This window comes from Orcinus orca, chromosome 11, assembly GCF_937001465.1.
Source record: "Orcinus orca chromosome 11, mOrcOrc1.1, whole genome shotgun sequence".
Lineage (NCBI taxonomy): Eukaryota > Metazoa > Chordata > Mammalia > Artiodactyla > Delphinidae > Orcinus > Orcinus orca.
The window spans coordinates 95,892,620-95,911,205 of record NC_064569.1 but is presented as its reverse complement, the minus strand read 5'-3'; the positions used below and the strand labels follow the sequence as shown (position 1 = coordinate 95,911,205).

The following is an 18,586-nucleotide window of genomic DNA, read 5'->3' as shown; positions in this document are numbered from 1 at the left end:
TACAAGGCTTGCTTGCAAACACAAGTGTGCACATGTGTGGGATGGTTTTACAAAAATGGGATCATGCTGAAGATGCTATTTTGTGCCTGCTCCCTTTGGGAACAATACATTGTATTGTATTATATTAATGCACCAGACTTTAACCACTTAGTGATGATGGATGAGTGCTTTCATCTTTTCAGCATTATTAACAACACTGACAAAAATCTTTGAACAAGCATCTTTTCCCATTTATCTGATTATTTTCTTAGGATAAATTTCTAGAAATTAAATGGCTGGGTCAAATGACAGGTATATATACTTTGGAAAGGTTACAACAATCTACACGCTTGCCAGTGTTTCCCCGCATTTAATGGGCTGGCCAAAAAGTTCAAGTTTTTCTGTAACGTCTTATGGAAAAACTCGAACGAACTTCTTGGCCAACCCAATATTTATGTCCATTTGATAGTTGGAAAAAACAACATCTAATTGTTCTAATTTACATGAATGCGTATTAAATGAGGTCAAACATCACCCCCCCATTTTACTGGCCATTTGTATTCCTTCTTTGTAAATTGCCTGCTCTTGACCTCTGTTCATTTTTCTACTGGGCTGTTTGTCTCTTTTTAGTGATTTTAAAAACTTTCATATATTATGGATATTTGCTCGTTCTTATATATTTGCAAATATTTGCCCCACTTTGTTGGGTTTTTGTTGTTGTTGTTGTTTTGTTTTTTTGCTCAGGAAAGAGAATGGCATACTCACTGAGAGCTACCCTGGCCTAGCGCTGTAACCTGGGGCAAGTTTTACCTCTCTGAGCCACAGTTTTCTCACCTATAAAATGTGGCTAACAATTATATCTAACTCGTCATGTTGTTGAGAGATAACTCACATAGAATCTACAGCACAGTGCCTGGCACTTACTATCAGCTAGTACATGTTATACACAGTGGTTTCTGACAGTTAGTTTTGCTTTGACTTTTTTTTGGAAAATTCAGATTTGTTCCAATGCATTGGATATATTAGGGAATAATTTGGGCATAACATAAATTTCGTGTTTACTTATGCATGAAAGAAACACTAAAAAATGCAAAAAACCATACCCAGCTGAAATGAGCCACACAGGAAAACAAAAAACGCACACATTTCAAACATCCACCAGCTGTCAGATCACCTGCGTGCGTTATGAGCTGTAACCCTCCACATCTGGGGTCAGAAATTTCCATCCGACTTCAGAAATCCTTCCTTCCATCACTTCACAATAACTTGCGAGCTATAACCTTCCAACGCCTACTTCCACAAGCAAACCTCAGGTCTTTTTTAAGGTAGAGTGCTACATTTATTGTGGTAGTTATACATTTCTTAGCCACTTAACATCTGTAAAACTGTGCTGTTTAGGGGGTCTTATCTTATTTTTTATTTATTTTTACCGTTTAATTTTTTATTGGGCTATAGTTGATTTACAATGTGAGTTTCAGATGTACAACACAGTGATTCAAAATCTTTATAGATTATACTCTATTTAAAGTTATTACAAAATATTGGCTATAGTCCATGTGTTGTACAATAAATATATCCTTGTAGTTTATTTATTTTATACATGGTAGTTTGTACCTCCCTATCTTTTTTTAGAATGCCTACTTATTTTTTCTCTCTCTTTTCTGGTCACCTATGAAGTTTTTGAGTGTTATGACCCTAACCCCACTTTCCCCATAAGCCCTGTGGTTTTTACTGTGTAATTTTGCATAGTGCGGTAATTTTTAGGAATGTGTATGTTCCATTACAGCAGAACAATTTCAATCCTGTGCAGTAAAATTACATGGTTTCTGTTCCTCCTCCCAAAGATCTTAAGGATATTGACCTAAACTTTCTTCAGTTACTTTTGTTCATTTCATCTTTCACATTAGGTCTGCCCAACAAACCTAAGAACACAGAAGCATGGTGTGTGATGTGTGTAAGGCTGTTGGGAGTGAGATGGACCACAACCAGTGGGGGAGAGGGAGGTAAACACAAAATCTAATATCCAGCAAGAATCCTTCTTGAGCAACAAGTATCCTGCTTTCAAGCTGACGATCCTGTCTCCCCTCCTAGGATGATTTTTTTCTAATAATTAAAGAATCTTAAAATTAAAAAAAATGAAGTAAAATGTAGACCCATATCAAGCCTGAGGGTCAATGGTAAGATAACTCTTCGTTTTCCCACCATCTTGCTGTTTGTGATCACCACTGCTTTCCCAGGACCTAAAACATCAATTATCCCCATTCAAGTCACCCAGAGGGGCAGGTAAGGAGCTGGGCTGTCAACCACACCCTTCAACCCAGAAGCCCTGAAATGCAAGCAATAACAGAAGGAACAGGGGGACAGTTACACCAGGCAAACTGCTGCCTTAAAATTGTTCCACTCAAACACCAGGAGGCACAGCCATTTGGTAAGAAGCTCAGAGCACAGGGACACAATTGTATACTTCAAGGGAATTCTGGGTCACCATCCTGGGGAAAGGGAGTCTGGAGGAGGCACTGAATGACACAGGATGACAAACTAGTGACCTGGGCATCCTATATTTTAAGCGAGGGATGAATAAACTCTTTTTACTGGCAAAGAAACCACAAAGGGAAACTGGGTGGGGAGGTGGGGTTCTTAAGTGCTTGTGTTCCACAACACACACAAATGTGTCATATATTCCTTTGCACATATCAAGTATTACATAATAAAATAAAACATTTGAAAATTAAGAGAAAAAGAAAACACAAAGAGAAGCCAAGTCATTCTCAAATGGCCTCTGGTCTGCTCTGTCTGGCTCTCTCGCCACCTGCCCAGGCTGGGTATCAGGGGCAGCCCCAGAGGGCCCCAGCTCAGTTGGCCAGCCCTGGCTTCTCTGGTCCAACACAGCAGGAGACCCGAGCCAGCTCTTGAGTTTCAATCAAAAGAGAGTGATCTTTGGCACTACCTTCAATTGCTCTTTCTTCTTCTTTCCGCTGCCGTGAGTTCGCTATGAATTCCTGGCAGGTCTCCTTCCGTAGTATCACAGAGTTATCTCTTTGCTCCACTTCCATACCCTGCCTTGATTTCAACCGCAGCCTTCAACCCAGTGACAATCGTCTTCTTTGAGTATCTTGTTGGTCCAACAGTCTTTCAAAGCAAATCAAACTTCTTGAACATGAGCTTCCTACCAATTCCTACCAACTGGTAGCTTCCTACCAATTGCTCCCTCCTACTCCAGGGGATTTCACTTCCCATTCACCTTAGCTCATCATCCAGCCTGGAAAAATACCCACTCCCTTCCTTTTTGGCACATGCCTTTGGGGGGCGGGGGAGGCAGCCTTACCCTTTCTGCTTGTTACAGCCCTCTTCCTTTAACGGCACAATTCCATTTCAAAATGACTCACAATTTCTTCCACCAAGGACTCTTTTCTACCTCAGATCCAGCCATCTTTTAGATCTTGAACCCAACTGTGATTTATTTGTTAAGAAAAAAAGTCTAAAACTTGAAAATATGGGAAATTAAAAAAAGTACAGTTCTGGGCTCCCCTGGTGGCACAGTGGTTAAGGATCCGCCTGCCAATGGAGGGGACACGGGTTCGAGCCCTGGCCTGGGAAGATCCCACATGCTGCGGAGCAACTAAGCCCGTGCACCACAACTACTGAAGCCCACGCGCCTAGAGCCCGTGCTCCGCAACAAGAGAAGCCACCGCAATGAGAAGCAGCGCGCACCACAACCAAGAGTAGCCCCCGCTCACCGCAACTAGAGGAAGCCCCAGCATAGCAATTAAGACCCAAAACAGCCAAAAAAAAAGAAAGTACAGTTCTCTTTAAAGTCATACCAGAGCATTGCCTAAACTCTGGTTTAGACAATGCTCTAAAGGTCATCTGATGCTCTACAGAAACATGAAGTTGTCTGACTTCCTATTTACTACTGATTAGGCACACATTCTGTAAAATTAGATGTTCTCATGTAGAAAATAAACAAGTTTCAAATGATTTCTCTCTGGTAAAAAAGATAACCTTGAAAGCTTTGTTTTTATTGCCCTGTAGGACATTAACCAGTTATGCATCTAAATTTGCAATCTTATTTCTTTCCAACTATGTAAATATCAGTTTCTTACATTCCCCTTGAATCCAGCCTGGTCATCCTGCTGGTTTTCTCAATAATGTTAATAAATCTTTGGTATGTGCTGATGATATATTAGTATAAGAGTTATGTTTTTCACCTTAAAAAATTTTATTTTGCCATATTACATACAGTAAGATACATTTTTGTAATGCTTTTCTTTTTTTAAATTTATTTATTTATTTTTGGCTGCATTGGGTCTTCATTGCTGCACGCGGGCTTCCTCTAGTTGCGAGAGCGGGGACTACTCTTTGTTGCGGTGCGCAGGCTTCTCATCGCGGTGGCTTCTCTTGTTGCAGAGCACGGGCTCTAGGTAAGCAGGCTTCAGTAGTTGTGGCACGCGGGCTCAGTAGTTATGGCTCATGGGCTCTAGAGCACAGGCTTAGTAGTTGTGGCGCACGGGCTTAGTTGCTCTGTGGCATGTGGGATCTTCCCGGAGCAGGGCTCAAATCTGTGTCCCCTGCCTTGGCAGGCGGATTCTCAACCAGTGTGCCACCTGGGAAGCCTTTTAATGCTTTTCTTATATCTTGAGTTCTACAAGCACCTAGACAAAATCTTCCACTCCCCTGTACCTCTCCAGGCACTAAGCACTCTGGTAGTTAAAAAAATTGGCATCGGGCTTCCCTGGTGGCGCAGTGGTTGAGAGTCCGCCTGCCGATGCAGGGGATGCCGGTTCGTGCCCCGGTCTGGGAAGATCTCACATGCCGCGGAGCGGCTAGGCCCGTGAGCCATGGCCGCTGAGCCTGCGTGTCTGGAGCCTGTACTCCGCAACGGGAGAGGCCACAACAGTGAGAGGCCTGCGTAACGCAAAAAAAAAAAAAAAGAGTTCTGGTTATGTATGAAAACTGGGAAACAGGCCACCTATCTCTTAGGGACTGTGTGAAGGAAGTGTGGCAAAGAATCATATTAAAGAAGAAAAGCAGGAGGTCAAACAGGTAAACCAAGACTTAACTGGAAGGCCAAAGAGCATGGGGATTCCCAAGTTTAAATTCAGAGAGAACTGGCTGTGGAATCAGCAGCACTGGGTTGTGAATCTAGTGATGTAATTGTTGTGCTGCCTTTGGAAAATTCATTACTCTCCCTGAGACTGCTTCTTTACTTATAAATATGGGAATAATCCAAACTCCAATGGATGCATATTAATATACAGAAATATGTCCAGCATGTAAAAAAATGTATTTGACTTTTTCATAGTTTCTTTTTCATCATAACATTTGAAAAAGGGACATCTCTCCAGGTTAGATTCCAATTTAACCTCTGAATAAAAGCCAACGGTCACATTACTGATGTTTAAAAGCAAAAACAACTCAGTGACAAAGCTAATAAAACTTATTTTCTAATTAGAAATCAAATTTATAGTTCATATTTTATTTAAATGCACAGAAGGTGGTTATGACTAAAATTAAATTAATTTCATATTGATTCTATGTGAACAACATGATAATCAGCTATCACTGATACCTACTTAGCACTTTACACAAACCCAGATGCTAGTATTATTATTCTACTTTACAAGTGAGGAACATAAGGTTCAGAGAAGTTAAACTACTTTCACAAGCCTCTCATGTAAGCTACAAAGTGGCTGGGCTGAGATCTGAATTTATATCTGTATTTAGGTTTGTCTGAGTCTCCCCTCTATGCACTCTATTTTCCCTACAAAACAAACATTTCTTGGATTTTACAACTTGGGAGAAAGATGCAAGACAGACCTGGAGTGACAGTAAAGTACGGGGAATCTGGGTGTGTGTGGAGGGGGGCACTTAATGTAATCCATCTCATTACTCTCAATATGAAGTTCAATGTTAATGGAAGAAGATTCATCTCAGGGCAACACCCATGTAACTGACTCATGGGGGAGTAGAGAGATTTTTGCCTAACTGCATTTTGCAAGTATACCTCCCTCCCAAATTATTAAATTATTCTCCAAATGAGACCTTCTGCCTTGACAAGATGCTCCCTTCTAGAACACCTCTCTTTCTTCAAACAAATAACAAATCAATGAAGACACATCCCTTAAGACATGCACTCAACAAACATTAACTTAGCCTACCATGTGCCAGACACAAAACTGAACACCTTCAAGAGGCACATGTTCTGGCAAAGAAACCCTGTGTAAACACTCGCCAGGGCCAGCTGCTGAGTGCTGGGATGAAAAACGGCACACGATGCAAGAGGAACCTGTTGGGAGTATGTTGCTTAAAAATCTTCTGTTGTTGATTTTTACTGCGATTTATCTCATGTTTATGTGTGAGTATGGGTGTATTTATAGACAAAGTTTAAATGTGATTTATTTTTCTTTACTAGAAAAGAACTTCATTAGCAGTGTCACCCAGTCGTAAGTCGTGCCACGTGGCATGCGGGATCTTAGTTCCCTGACTAGGGATTGAACCTGAGCCCCATGTATTAGAAGGACGGAGTCTTAACCACCGGACCGCCGGGGAAGTCCCCAGTTGTTTCTGCTTTTAACACCTTGCTAGCAGTTCCACACGTCGCGGTATACAATTCAAATCACCCCATGAGGTAGCTTCAAGCACTCTTTTAAATGAGTTACTCTATGCACAGCACTTAGAACAGTGCCTGGCACAGAAGTGCCTGAAAGGGGTGATGGTGGTAGGGCTTGTTACACAGGAAGAAACAAGCCCAAGTCCAAAGATGGGGTGCGAGGCAGGTGAGTCAGCGAGCGGCAGGCTGGGGCAGGAGCCTCCTCCACCCTCGCCCAGGCCCGGTGCTCTTTCTGCAGGCACCCTGCTCCAAAAGTCGCCCCAACAAGCACATTGGGGGGCTTCCTCTCAGGAGTCCCTCCACCCCTGGGGCTGCCCCACCTCACAGCAACTGGGCTCTAGAATGTCCCCAATCATGCGACAGTCCCACCCTGTGTCCTGGCTGGGAACCCAGGCCTCCAGCCCTTACCCAACACCAAATTAAAGGCATCAGATTTGTTGACACTCCCGTTTGAAAGGCTGTCCATCTTATTCCATTTATTACTTTGAAATGCTTGCTTTTAGAAAGAGGTCAAGAACAGACTTTGAGAACAACAATTAAGAAGAAAAAACTCAAGCCAATTACTAGCAGTAATAATAAAAATAGTATAGTAATTGTTCATGTTTCCTGAGCTCTTACCATGTGTCAGCAATTACATTAAGCACTTCACACAGATTTCATCACTTAATCTCCACACTTTGAGATGGATGCCATTATCGCCTCCACTTGACACACAAGGAAGATGAGGCACAGAGAGCTAAAGTAACTTGTCTAATGTCATGCAGTCCACAGGTGGCAGAGCTGGGATTTAGAGTCAAGCTCTTAGCCACCATACTGGACAGATGCTTCGTTTCTATTATTGCATAGACGTCACCAGACAGAGCCTGGCATCAGACAGATGCTCAGTAAGAGCCTTGTTCTCGAATGAGAACGAATACCCCCAGCTGGGGAAGGGAAGGAGTGTCATCCCAGGTGTCCTGTAGCTCCCAACCCTTCGTCTGCTCCCACCCGCATCGCACTGTTCTCTCTTTCACTCTCCTGGAACAAGAGGCTAAAAGTTGAGGAACAGAGAGTAAGATGCCAAGGAACACTCCCGCACAATCCTGTTCGAGGGCCTGGCGTCACATAATGCCAGGTGACTGAGTGTCCACAAAGTCTGGCAAAAGCCACTTCTTCACCTGAACTGTCCTCCTGTGGGTAAGTCTCCAGAGCTGGGGATCTCAACCTTTTTCAGTCCTTAAAGCATTCAGGCAAAAGTGAAAGACCCCCAACGACTCACCAACGTACCCTTCCATTCATTACCACACCCCCGAATCTCCCTCAAACTAAGGACAAAAATAATACTTGCAAAGCAGGTTATTAAATCATGCTACAAACAGCCACCCAGCACGCGCATACAACTGTGCACTGCAGTGCCGGGAGTGGGACCCAGCATAGAGGAAGGGCTCCGAAGTGTCGTTTCCCTTCCCACCCCCAACCTCACAGGGAAGACGGAGAAATCCAACCAACTCCACAAACTATGACAAGGGCGAGAACAGACAGGTGCCTCACAAAGAAAGGGCTGTCAGAGGGCAGAGAGAGGACTGACCCATCCTGGCAGGCAGTGAAAGTGCAGCCTAGAAGCGTGAAGAGACTTTCATGAGTTAGAGAGAGGGACACGTATTGCAGGCAAAGGAAACAGTCTGAGCAAAACCACAGCACCAGGAAATGTCCTGGGAGGAGATGCAGCGGACAGCACATGGAACAGAGTGGAGAGGTGGAGCTGCTTACACTTAAGTTGTGAAAGGCCTTAACGGTGCCATACGGCATAGCACAGAAAACATAGTGGACATCTGCAACTTTTGTTTTGTCTGTCATCCTTCAACCCGACCCTCCCATCAGCACCCCGATCTTCCTTTTGGAGAACGCCCACTGGGTGGTCTTGGTGGTAAGGTTTCCTGCCAGTCGGCTCTGATGAATGCATGATCCCACCAGGAACATGACTCTTGCAGGAATGACCCCAGGAAGCAGAGACAAGGCAGAGATCGCTGAGGCAGCGCGGTCCTAAACAGGTTGCTCCAGGCTCTCCTCAGCTGGACTCTGCTGCTGAGCTGCCCTTGGCTCCAGCCCATTTTCCAAGTCTGACTCTCCAGGTTTTCTGATCAGTCTGTGCACCATCCTTCCAATAAACTCCTTTTCTGTTTGAGCTAGCCAGAGGCAGCTTCTGCTGCTTATCACCCAGCCTCCTGACTGACACAGGACACACTGAAGCAGGAGAGGGACCCGATCAAAGCTGTGTTTGAGGAAGACAGCAAACAACAGTCATCAAGAGTATAGCCTGCAAATCACCTGAGCACAGTGGTCAAACCTTTCAAAGTGGCTGTACCCCGGTGGGGCTCTTAGGCACGTTAAAGTTTGAGACCGTCTGTTCTACACTGTACTATGGCCACACTGAATCACATATGCCCAGAACATGACAAATTATTCCCAACTTTGGTCCAGCTCTGTCAAAATGAACATTTTGCCTTTCCAAATTCTCCTTTCTAAAATGCTGTTCACTCACCCTTCACAACTCAGCTCAAACGCCAAAGTCTCTGTGAAGATTTTCCTACTTCCCTTCCTTAGTGCTCCAAAAACCTGGAGTTTATTCCTCTGTTCTGGCCTCTTATGCATTTTGCTTCGTATTCTGACTGGCTGCTTAGATGTCAGCTCCGTGAAAGTTGGGACAGTTTCATTCATCTCTAACACCCCAGAGTCTAGTGATGTGCTGCGAATGTAGTGGATACTCACACTGAACTGGAATGAACAAAATTTTTTTAATTAAATTTAAAAATTTTAAAACAACTACTGACCAGAACAGGGGCTCCTAGACAGGCTTCCTGAGTCAGGGCATCTCCCACCTCATTCCCACAGGGCAGGGAAGAGTACAGGAGGCCATGTCAGAAGGCCCAAGTTCAACTCCTGACTCCACTTCATGAGCCCAGTAAACCATGGGCAAATCATTTTATCTGTCTCTATGTCTTCATCTGCAAAATGGATATAAATGGATATAAAAATCAAGCGCCTCACAGCACTGTTAGGAAGACAAATGTATCAGAAGGACTTCTGTAAAGTGTAGGGCCTCGTAGGAATGTCCACACTTAGGAAGAAGCATTATTTCCACTTGTTGCTATGGGATGGTGAGGGCCTGAGCTAAGAAGACACCGGTTTAACAAGGCAGTTCCACATCTGGTTCAACAGCCAGAGGAATTTCATCACTGTTCCAAACTAGACCCTGAACCCAACAGACCAGATGCAGAAGCCAGATTATAAGGGACATTTAGACATGTATTCATTAGCAATTCCAAAGGCCTGAGAGATGCAGAAAGAGTTCTGTTTTCCAGTTTCCAAGCCCTTCAATGGTTTAGGATTAGTTTCTAAACAGAGGTTCCCCAGAGAGCCTTACTTTGAGGCCCAGACTCTGGGATCTGCTACTCTTTAAAAAATTCCATCATGTCAACAAAGTTTAACCCTTGAGGCTTGTGGTCCAGAAGTGGAACACTTTACCCTGTTCTGTGACTGCTCCTTTGTGTCCCATCCACCACCCCAGGAAAGCCCTTTCAAAAGGAAAAGAACAAACATTCCAAAACTGTATTCTAAAAAAGGGCCCTTGGTCCTAAGAGTCAACTTGCAAACTGTAGTTCCTCATTCATTCTCAGATAGAGTCAAAGAGAATGTTATTTTCTGCCCTCTTCCTTTTATGTGCTGTAGCTCACTCAAGTCTTACAACACCTGTGATGCAGACATCCCCACTCCCCACCCCACAGCAGAAACTAAGGCTTAGAGAAGTGCTGCAGGACCCAGGGGAAGTCACTTGAAGTGCCCAGCACAGGGCAGACCCTTCCTGATAAACACATGTGGTCTGAATGTGTACCTGAGCAGAGGATCCTGGGTCTCTCCAGCCTCAGCCCACCACTCCACCTTGTGTTCACAACTCTGAAGCCCGCTACATCAGATGGGGATTTGGCATGGAGTAGAGGAAAAGTACATGGGTTTTGGAGTTGGACTCGTGTGGACCGAGGTCACCATTTTATGACTTACTAGTTGTGATCTGGGTCTCAGTTTCTTCATCTGTAACACACCGTGGAATTGAAGAAAAAATTAAGAGCAAAAGACAATGTAGGTAAAGGGCCATACACACTGTGTGAGGATAGGGACCTTGCTTACCCTGCTAGTGCTGTACCCAGAGCCCAGCACAAAACAGGCCCTCTGTAAGGGTCTTAACTGCAGGTCTAACCAGACATGGTGCTGGGCATGTAGCGGGTGCTGCCTACAGTGTGATTTCAAAACCTCATGAAGGATGGAAAAGTAGCAGTGACTGCAGAGACAGTCAGTAATTAATAAAGAATAAGACAGTCACCTTCACCTAGAGAACTGATGCACCTCAGGATAAATGATGGTACACCTGTAGGATCAAGATGAAACGGTCCCATATTTGTTATCAAATACAGTGTATGTCTGTAAGAAGAATCACACAATGGGAAACAGCAATCACAAGTCAATTTCAGTCCTGCCCAACAAATAATCACGGAAAGCCCACCCAACTAGCTCAGAAAAACTACCACAATTGACTTTTAAAAGTTCAAAGGAAAGTATTGTGAGAAGTGAGGCTATTCATAACAAAAGGGCATTTCCTAAAACGTCTGCAGATGTTGGTGAAAGGTGGTCTGAAGAGAATCAGAATGAAAGGAAGCAACTTCCAGAACACTATTTATAGGAATGGAGAGCCCCAAAGAATTCTTATGCGAGGATGGAGGATGCACTGAAACTCTGGGGCAGCAAGGGCTGCCACCAAGACACCAAGAAAAGGAAGCCAGACAGGAAAGAGTCCCACTGAAACAATGTAAAGCAAGAAGTCATTTTTCAAGTCCCCCAAGGCAGAGGGCTGAAAATAAGGAACTGCTGCTGTACCTTCAGGAGCAATTTTAAAAGTATAGAGAGCAAGCAAACCAGACAAAGGATCACTCCAAGAAACCAAAGGCAGCAGAGGAGTAAAACAGCCGCAACCACTAGGGTCCTGGGCAAGCAAAGGGAACATCAGAGGCACAGGAAGGGACTGCTCAGAAAGCTGGTGGCTGCCCACTGACTGTCCAGTGGTCTCAAGTATAGAAAAGAAATATGAGGAACCAGGAGGCCAGGACAGAGGGGTCTATACATGTGCATTGTTGGGGGGCTGGGGCAGCATCAGCCCTTAACTGGCATACATGTGGCAAAGAGACAGGCAGAATAAGGGACTAGAGTTCCAGACTCTAGCCGGAAGCTGAGAAGGACAGGCCCTCTCCTCCACACTGGTGGGGGAGTAAACTGGTACATCTAGTGAGGAGAGCAGTCTGACAGGATCTATCAAAACCACAAATGAGCCAGAAGAGGATGTTAGTGCCTGCCCCTTCCTTTCACATGTTTTATCTCATTTGACTCTTACAGCACCTATGGTGTAGGTATCACCACCCCACCCTGACGCACACTTCCGGTCATTTATCCTGCTCCAACACCTGCACGTGTGTGAAGTGACGAATTTACACAGCTATTCGCCACAGCATGTTTTTCATAGTGAGGCTGGAAACACCCTCAAATGTCCATCAAAAAGGGACTGGATGGGGCTTCCCTGGTGGCGCAGTGGTTGAGAGTCCGCCCGCCGATGCAGGGGACACGGGTTCGTGCCCCGGTCCGGGAAGATCCCACATGCCGCGGAGCGGCTGGGCGCGTGAGCCATGGCCGCTGAGCCTGCGCGTCCGGAGCCTGTGCTCTGCAACGGGAGAGGTCACAACAGTGAGAGGCCTGCGTATCGCAAAAAAAAAAAAAAAAAAAAGGGACTGGATGAATTACAGTGCATCCATACAATGGAAAACCATGCAGCAGTGAAAAAGACTGGAAAGATCTCTAAGATACGCTGTTAAGTGAAAAAAAAAAGGGTAAGCTGCAGAAGAACACAGCTTATAGCACGTTATTTGTGAAAAATAAAAAGGGGGGCAAAAATGAAAATCCATACTTGCTATTTGCTTCTATTTGCATTAAGTTTTGAAGGATGTAAAAGAAACTAAAAAATTAGTAACTTGGGGTTGTGGGCCCTAAGCAGATGGTGACAGGGCTGGGGGCAAGACTTTTCACAGTACCCTTTCATACTTTTTATTTTGCCATATGAATGTATCACCTTTTTGAAAAGATGAAAATATTTTCCAAGTGGTAACTTCCAATCACCACAGTAATTTATAACACTGGAAAAGTTTTAAAAAATGAAAGGGCTACAGCTGGCAGTGTGTAAGAGCTGTCACCCAGCTCTTCACTTGAAGAGTCCTTGACGAGAAACACGCACCAACGAACTGACTCCAAAGTGATCTGCTCATCTGTGTTCAGGGCAACAGTACTTATGCCAATGAAAAACTGCAAATGATGCAAATGTTCCACAGGGACATGGATAGGTATTTGCCCCCTCAGATGAATTACACTGGATCACAGGCAATTATACCTCAACTGTTTCAACATACAGCAACCCGTAAGTGAAAATGCTGTAACATTTCATGTGCACGTTAATAAAGTTCAGACAAGAATCCAGCAGGATAGACAATTTGATATTCAGGGAGCGCTATTTGAATAAAGTTGCTTAAGAACTTCTTTTTTAAATTATGAAATTGAGAAAAGAAAAGATCTATTCGATACAGGAGCAAAAATACACTTTTTTAAAAATGCCAAGAAAAAATGCCAAGACCTGAGCTGAGTATGAGAATGACAGAAAAGACTGACATGAGAGGCAGGCAGCGCTCAAGAACATTGGACCAAAGGCCCAGGTGTGAATGCAACACGTTTGTCAAGGGTGAAACCAAACAGACCCAGGAAGAAGGAGAAACCCCAGGAGACTGGTTCAGTGGTCTGAGCAACCCTAGAAGATGTATCCCACGAAATGGAACCGGATGAGACCAGGCGCTAAAAACTGGCAGAAAATAAATAAGCTAAGAGCAGCAGCAGCTCTTTCAAGCCAAACACTAGCAACAGTGATATATATTCTAGTGTCAAGAGAAAGCTTACATCTTCAAAAAGGGGTAAAAAGTAGATCTCTGCTTCACCTCACTGAGCAGTTTTTCCGAAGTATGACTCACTGGAGAGACACGAAGCCAGTTTCTACCCGTCTCCTCGCCTCCCTGCCAGTGGTGTGCTGGCCACACCTTCCCCGACACAGGCTGGCCACTCCGATCTTCCCAGTGATGTGGACACCTCGACTAGGGGCCCACCCAACACCTCAACCTGAAGCGCCTTCCTTTCCTCGTTAGACACACTTTTACAGAGTGCCTCTCCAGTGCCTGACTGCTGGGAGAAGCCAGCAGAGGCCCAAGACAGTGCCACCCAAAGGCTCAGGAACAGCAAGTTACTCTGAAGCCTAGGGCACAGGGTGGGCTACCAGCAAGAGGACTGCATGAATGTAGGTATCTGACTTTGTGAGCCCTTCAGAGCCCACCAAGCAGAGACAGTGACTGACAGCTCAGCCCATCAGTGGACATCATCGTGGAGTTCAGAGCACCAAGGACAAAGACAAGAGCCCACAAGTTTTCAGAGAAAACGTGTCACACACAGAGGGTCAGGAATCAAAATGGTATCAGATTTCTCAACTACTGGAAGCTAGAAAACAATGAGGCAATGCCTTCAACCTAAAATTCTAAACCCACCCCGACTATCAAATTGGAGACGTCAGAATATATTTTTAGAGGTAAAGCCCCACAAATTTACCTCTAAAGTACACTTCCTTAGGAAGCTACTGGAGGATGTGCTCCATCAAAACAAGGGAGTTAAAAAAAAAACAAGAACTAGGGAACAAGGGCTTCAACATCGCCCCCGACCCCGGGTGATGGTTAAGGGTAGACTCAGGATAAGTGTGAAACAGCAGACCTAGACAAGCATCAGATGGGGCAAAAAGAGGGAAGGCCCCAGGAGAGACATCAACAAGGGCGATAAAAGGAACTGACCGGACTTCCCTGGTGGAGCACTGGTTGAGAGTCCGCCTGCCGATGCAGGGGACACGGGTTCGTGCCCCGGTCCGGGAAGATTCCACATGCCACGGAGCGACTGGGCCCATGAGCCATGGCCACTGAGCCTGCGCGTCCGGAGCCTGTGCTCCGCAACGGGAGAGGCCACAACAGTGAGAGGCCCGCATACCGCAAAAAAAAAAAAAAAAAAAACTGACCACCAAACTGAGTTTCTGTCACAAGATTTAAGGCTGCATTAGTTACGGGAACATGGAAAGTAAGCAAGTGAATAAATGGGGCTACTATGAGCGCTAGGAAAAAACAAACAGCAACAAAAACCGTAGAGGATCTACCCAAGAGAAAAGAAAACATATGTCCACAGAAAAACCTGTACCCGAATGCTCACAGCAGCTTCATTTATAATAGTCAAAAAGTGGAAACAACCTAAATGTCCAACAACTGATGGATGGATAAACAAAACATGGTGCATCCATATAAGGGAACACCGTGCTGCAACACGGATGAACCTCAACGTTATGCTAAGTGAAGAAGGCCACATATTGTATGATTGCATTTATATGAAATGTCCAGAATAGGCAAATCCATGAGGACAGAAAGTAAATTAGCTCACCGAAAAGTTGCTTCAACCTTCTCCACGGAGAACAGCTGCCTCTACTTGTCCACCCGCCCCCCACTCACTCCTGACTTCGTTCTGGTTTACCTGGCCTTGGACCACCCCATCTGACTGCTGTGTCAAAGGTGGAACTCCTAATTGCCAAATCCCATGAGTCCTTTCATAGCCTTGTCATCCGTGCTGTCTTCTGCAGCACTATCTCCATCATCCACTAACTGCTCCTCAAAAAGCTCACTTCCCCTTAGGTTATTATGTTTCCCTCACCTGATTTGACCTCCGGTTCCATCTTCTCCTCTCACCTCTATACTCATCAATATGGGTGGGTGACTAGTCCTCAATCTCCATCCCCAGTTTTAACCTTCTCCTATCTGCCTCCCATTTCCTACTAGCACCTCAATTCCAGTCCATTTAAGACAAATTTTCATCACCTCCCCAAACCAGCTCTTCCTGCTAGCTTCTGAGCCCTCCCAATGCCCAGGATCAAAGCCTTAATGGGATCTTAGGATTCCACCTCTGCTCTGCCTTCAGGGCCAAGTTTCACTGAGGCCATGTCCTGTCACATCCAGCACCTTGCACAATGGCCACTTCTTATCCCCATCCCATCACCTTCTTAGGATCATCACCTCACATCCACATGGCTACCTCCTAGAGGCTGGCATGTGCTCTCAAGGTGACACATACCCTCTCTCCCCCACTACCCACAGCATCTCTTCTTCCTCACCCAACCAGCTCCTAGAAGCATCTGGGCTGGCCAGCTCTGACCTAAACCAACACCAAGGGCTGAGTCTAGTATAACTTAGAATCCTGCCTAGCTCAAGGTCCCTGGATTCATTCAGGCACCCCACAAATATTTAATTCTAGGTGAAAGAAACAAAATGCAAGGCCCTGGCCCTCATGGGGCTGATGTTCTGGTGGGAGATGGATGGGTAAGTTTTCAGGGATATTTGTGCCTGCAGACCACTGGCCTTCAGCCCACCCAACCCTTCTTTTCTCTAAGACCCACATCCAGGGCCATCTCCTTGGTGTGGTCTTCCTGGTAAGCCAGCCTTTACCAAGCTCCCTCCACGCTTACTTTCACTAACTGCTCTGCATAACTGTGAGCTGTTCTATACTCAGCACTACAGTTTTACTATTATTCATCTCAAACTCCACAAAGCCATAAAATTCTATCTTTCCTATCTTTTCATGTTCCCTACAGCTCTCACTTGAATACTTGTTGACCAGTGAAGACAGGGAGCCATTTCCCCCCAAATCTAATATGGAGCCCTGTGAAGCCATGGAACCACTGTGGTAGTTTCCACAACATACATATTACTCAGAAATCTATAGGGATAAGGTTAATACTTAACTACCAGGTACTTTAACACATTACAAATTAAGATAAATAAGAATCAGTTTTGGAATGGGAATGCAAAATGCACATGAATTTCTTTGTGTGAGGTTGCTAGTGGACAGTTTAGGACATGCTCCTTACTGGCTGTGTAACCTTGGGTAAGTTAATGAACTGCCTTGAGCCTCAGTTTCAGGATCTATGAAGAGGGGATGAATGTAGTATAACAAGCAGTCTCTACCTGATGGTACTTGTTAAGGATTGAGGACATTAATGTGCAATGACTGCTTAACACAGTGCCTGGCACATTAAGTACTCAAAACATGTTAGCTGCCCTTAAGTTCCAAGAACCTCCCTCCCCCATTTGTCAACGCATTTCTGTATTTCTGAGCATTCAGTGGAAAAGTCTGTAGTTAGACTTGGGGCGTCATTTAAGGGTCTTACCACACTGCCTGTATGACCAAAATCAGAAAGAAAAGTCAGGCCAAGGGGTGAAATGTTACAGAAGCAAAATGGGAAACGGATTCTTTTCAATTAGCTGTTGCCACTATCTCTTCCCCTGGAAGAGAATCTTCTGCTGCCTCGGTTTCCTCATCTGTATAATGAGATTGTAGTCATCATACCTGCCTGCAAGGCTGTAGTGAGATCTTGGACATGAAAGCACTTTGTAAACTCAAGAGCACAATGCACCTGAGTTACTGATTAAGAGTATGGGTTCTGGACAATCTAAAATGAGCGACCTTAAACAAGTTAACATCTTCTGGCCTCACTCTCCTGTAAAATGGGAGCAAAAAGAGTATCTATCTTAAAGGACTGTAGTAAGGAATAAGTGAAACAATTTAAGCGTTTGGGGCCTAGAATATAAGAAGAACCCACCTATTCAGAGTTATTATTATGATGACTAACCTATTCACTGGACTCCTCGCCCCCAAGGAGCAGGTGAAAGCTTGATGGAGCAGCGACACCAACACTGGCCCAGGAACTGTGCTCTGTAACCAGCTGGGTGACCTTGGGCAAGTCGCTGACCCTCTCCAAACTTTGGGTTCCGTGATCACAAAATGATCCCTGTGCTCCTACCAGCTCTTCCTCTCCGCTGTTAAGGTCGCCGGAACAAAGGCCACCCGCTCCCCAGCCTGTCCCCGAGGGGCCACAGCTCAAAATTCCTGCTGCTCAACTCCCTTTGCAGCGCGACAGCAGGAGCGCCCGGGTCTCTATCCCGGAGAGATGCGTCCACACTCCGCCGCCACCGCTCGCTTCATCAGCAACTTGCTTCTGCAGCCGCTCGCTGCCCAAAGTTTTCCCAGGCGCCAGGAGACTCGGCCCTGTTTCAACCCCGGGAAGACCAGGGGTGAGGGCGCAGAGCCTGGGGTCCCGGCCCGGGGAACCCCAAAGCCGCCCACGCGGTCGGGAGTGGAGTGACAGGTGCGACGCGGAGCCACTGGGCGGGCAAGCGTGACCTCACACCGCGCGTGTAGGAGCGCGAAGGAGGCAGCGGTCGCGCGCTCTCCTCTGGCTGCTCCCGCCAGGCCCCCGCGACGCCCCCGGCTCCGCGTTCCCGACCCCACGACCCTCGCTGCGCTTCCGGACACGAGGCGCCCCGAAGCAGATCCCGCGGCCTGCCCGAGCGGAACGGCCGGGCGGGGCTCAAACCCACAGCGCCCGGAAGGGTTGGGGACAGCCGGGTCGACCGCGCCTGCAGGGTCTTCCCGCGCGAGACGGGGCTGCCGGGGGGTGGGCGCACGCGCACCCGCGCGCGCCGCCGTAACCCCTTCCTCCCCGAGCGCCCCCGCACTCCCACCCACCCACCACTCACCGTCGATGTCCCCTAGGGTCAGCTCGTCGCCCAGCTCCGTGAGCGTCTCCATGGTCTCCAGACCGCCCAGCTCTCCGCTCCCGTCCATCGCCCGGCTCGGTGCAGAGGAACCCCTGCCGTCCCGCTCACGGAGACGCGGGGGCGGTGCCGCCGTCACCGCCCATGACACCCAACAGCCCCCGCCGGGTACCGCCTCACCGGCCGGTGCCAGCCGCCGCCATGTTTGCGCCGCGCGGGCGGGGCGGGGCGGCATTGCCCCGCCCCAACC

The 18,586-nt window shown here is 46.3% G+C and overlaps 1 protein-coding gene across 1 annotated transcript in view; it reads right to left on the bottom strand.

The window, feature by feature from the left end:
* Positions 1 to 18,586, bottom strand: part of SREBF2 (sterol regulatory element binding transcription factor 2) — a 60,972-nt gene extending 42,386 nt beyond the window's left edge. The window contains exon 1 of the mRNA XM_004279540.3: positions 18,319 to 18,586. Coding sequence (XP_004279588.2) covers positions 18,319 to 18,571 — 253 coding nt within the window. The 5' untranslated portion in view covers positions 18,572 to 18,586. The remainder of the gene's footprint in view (positions 1 to 18,318) is intronic.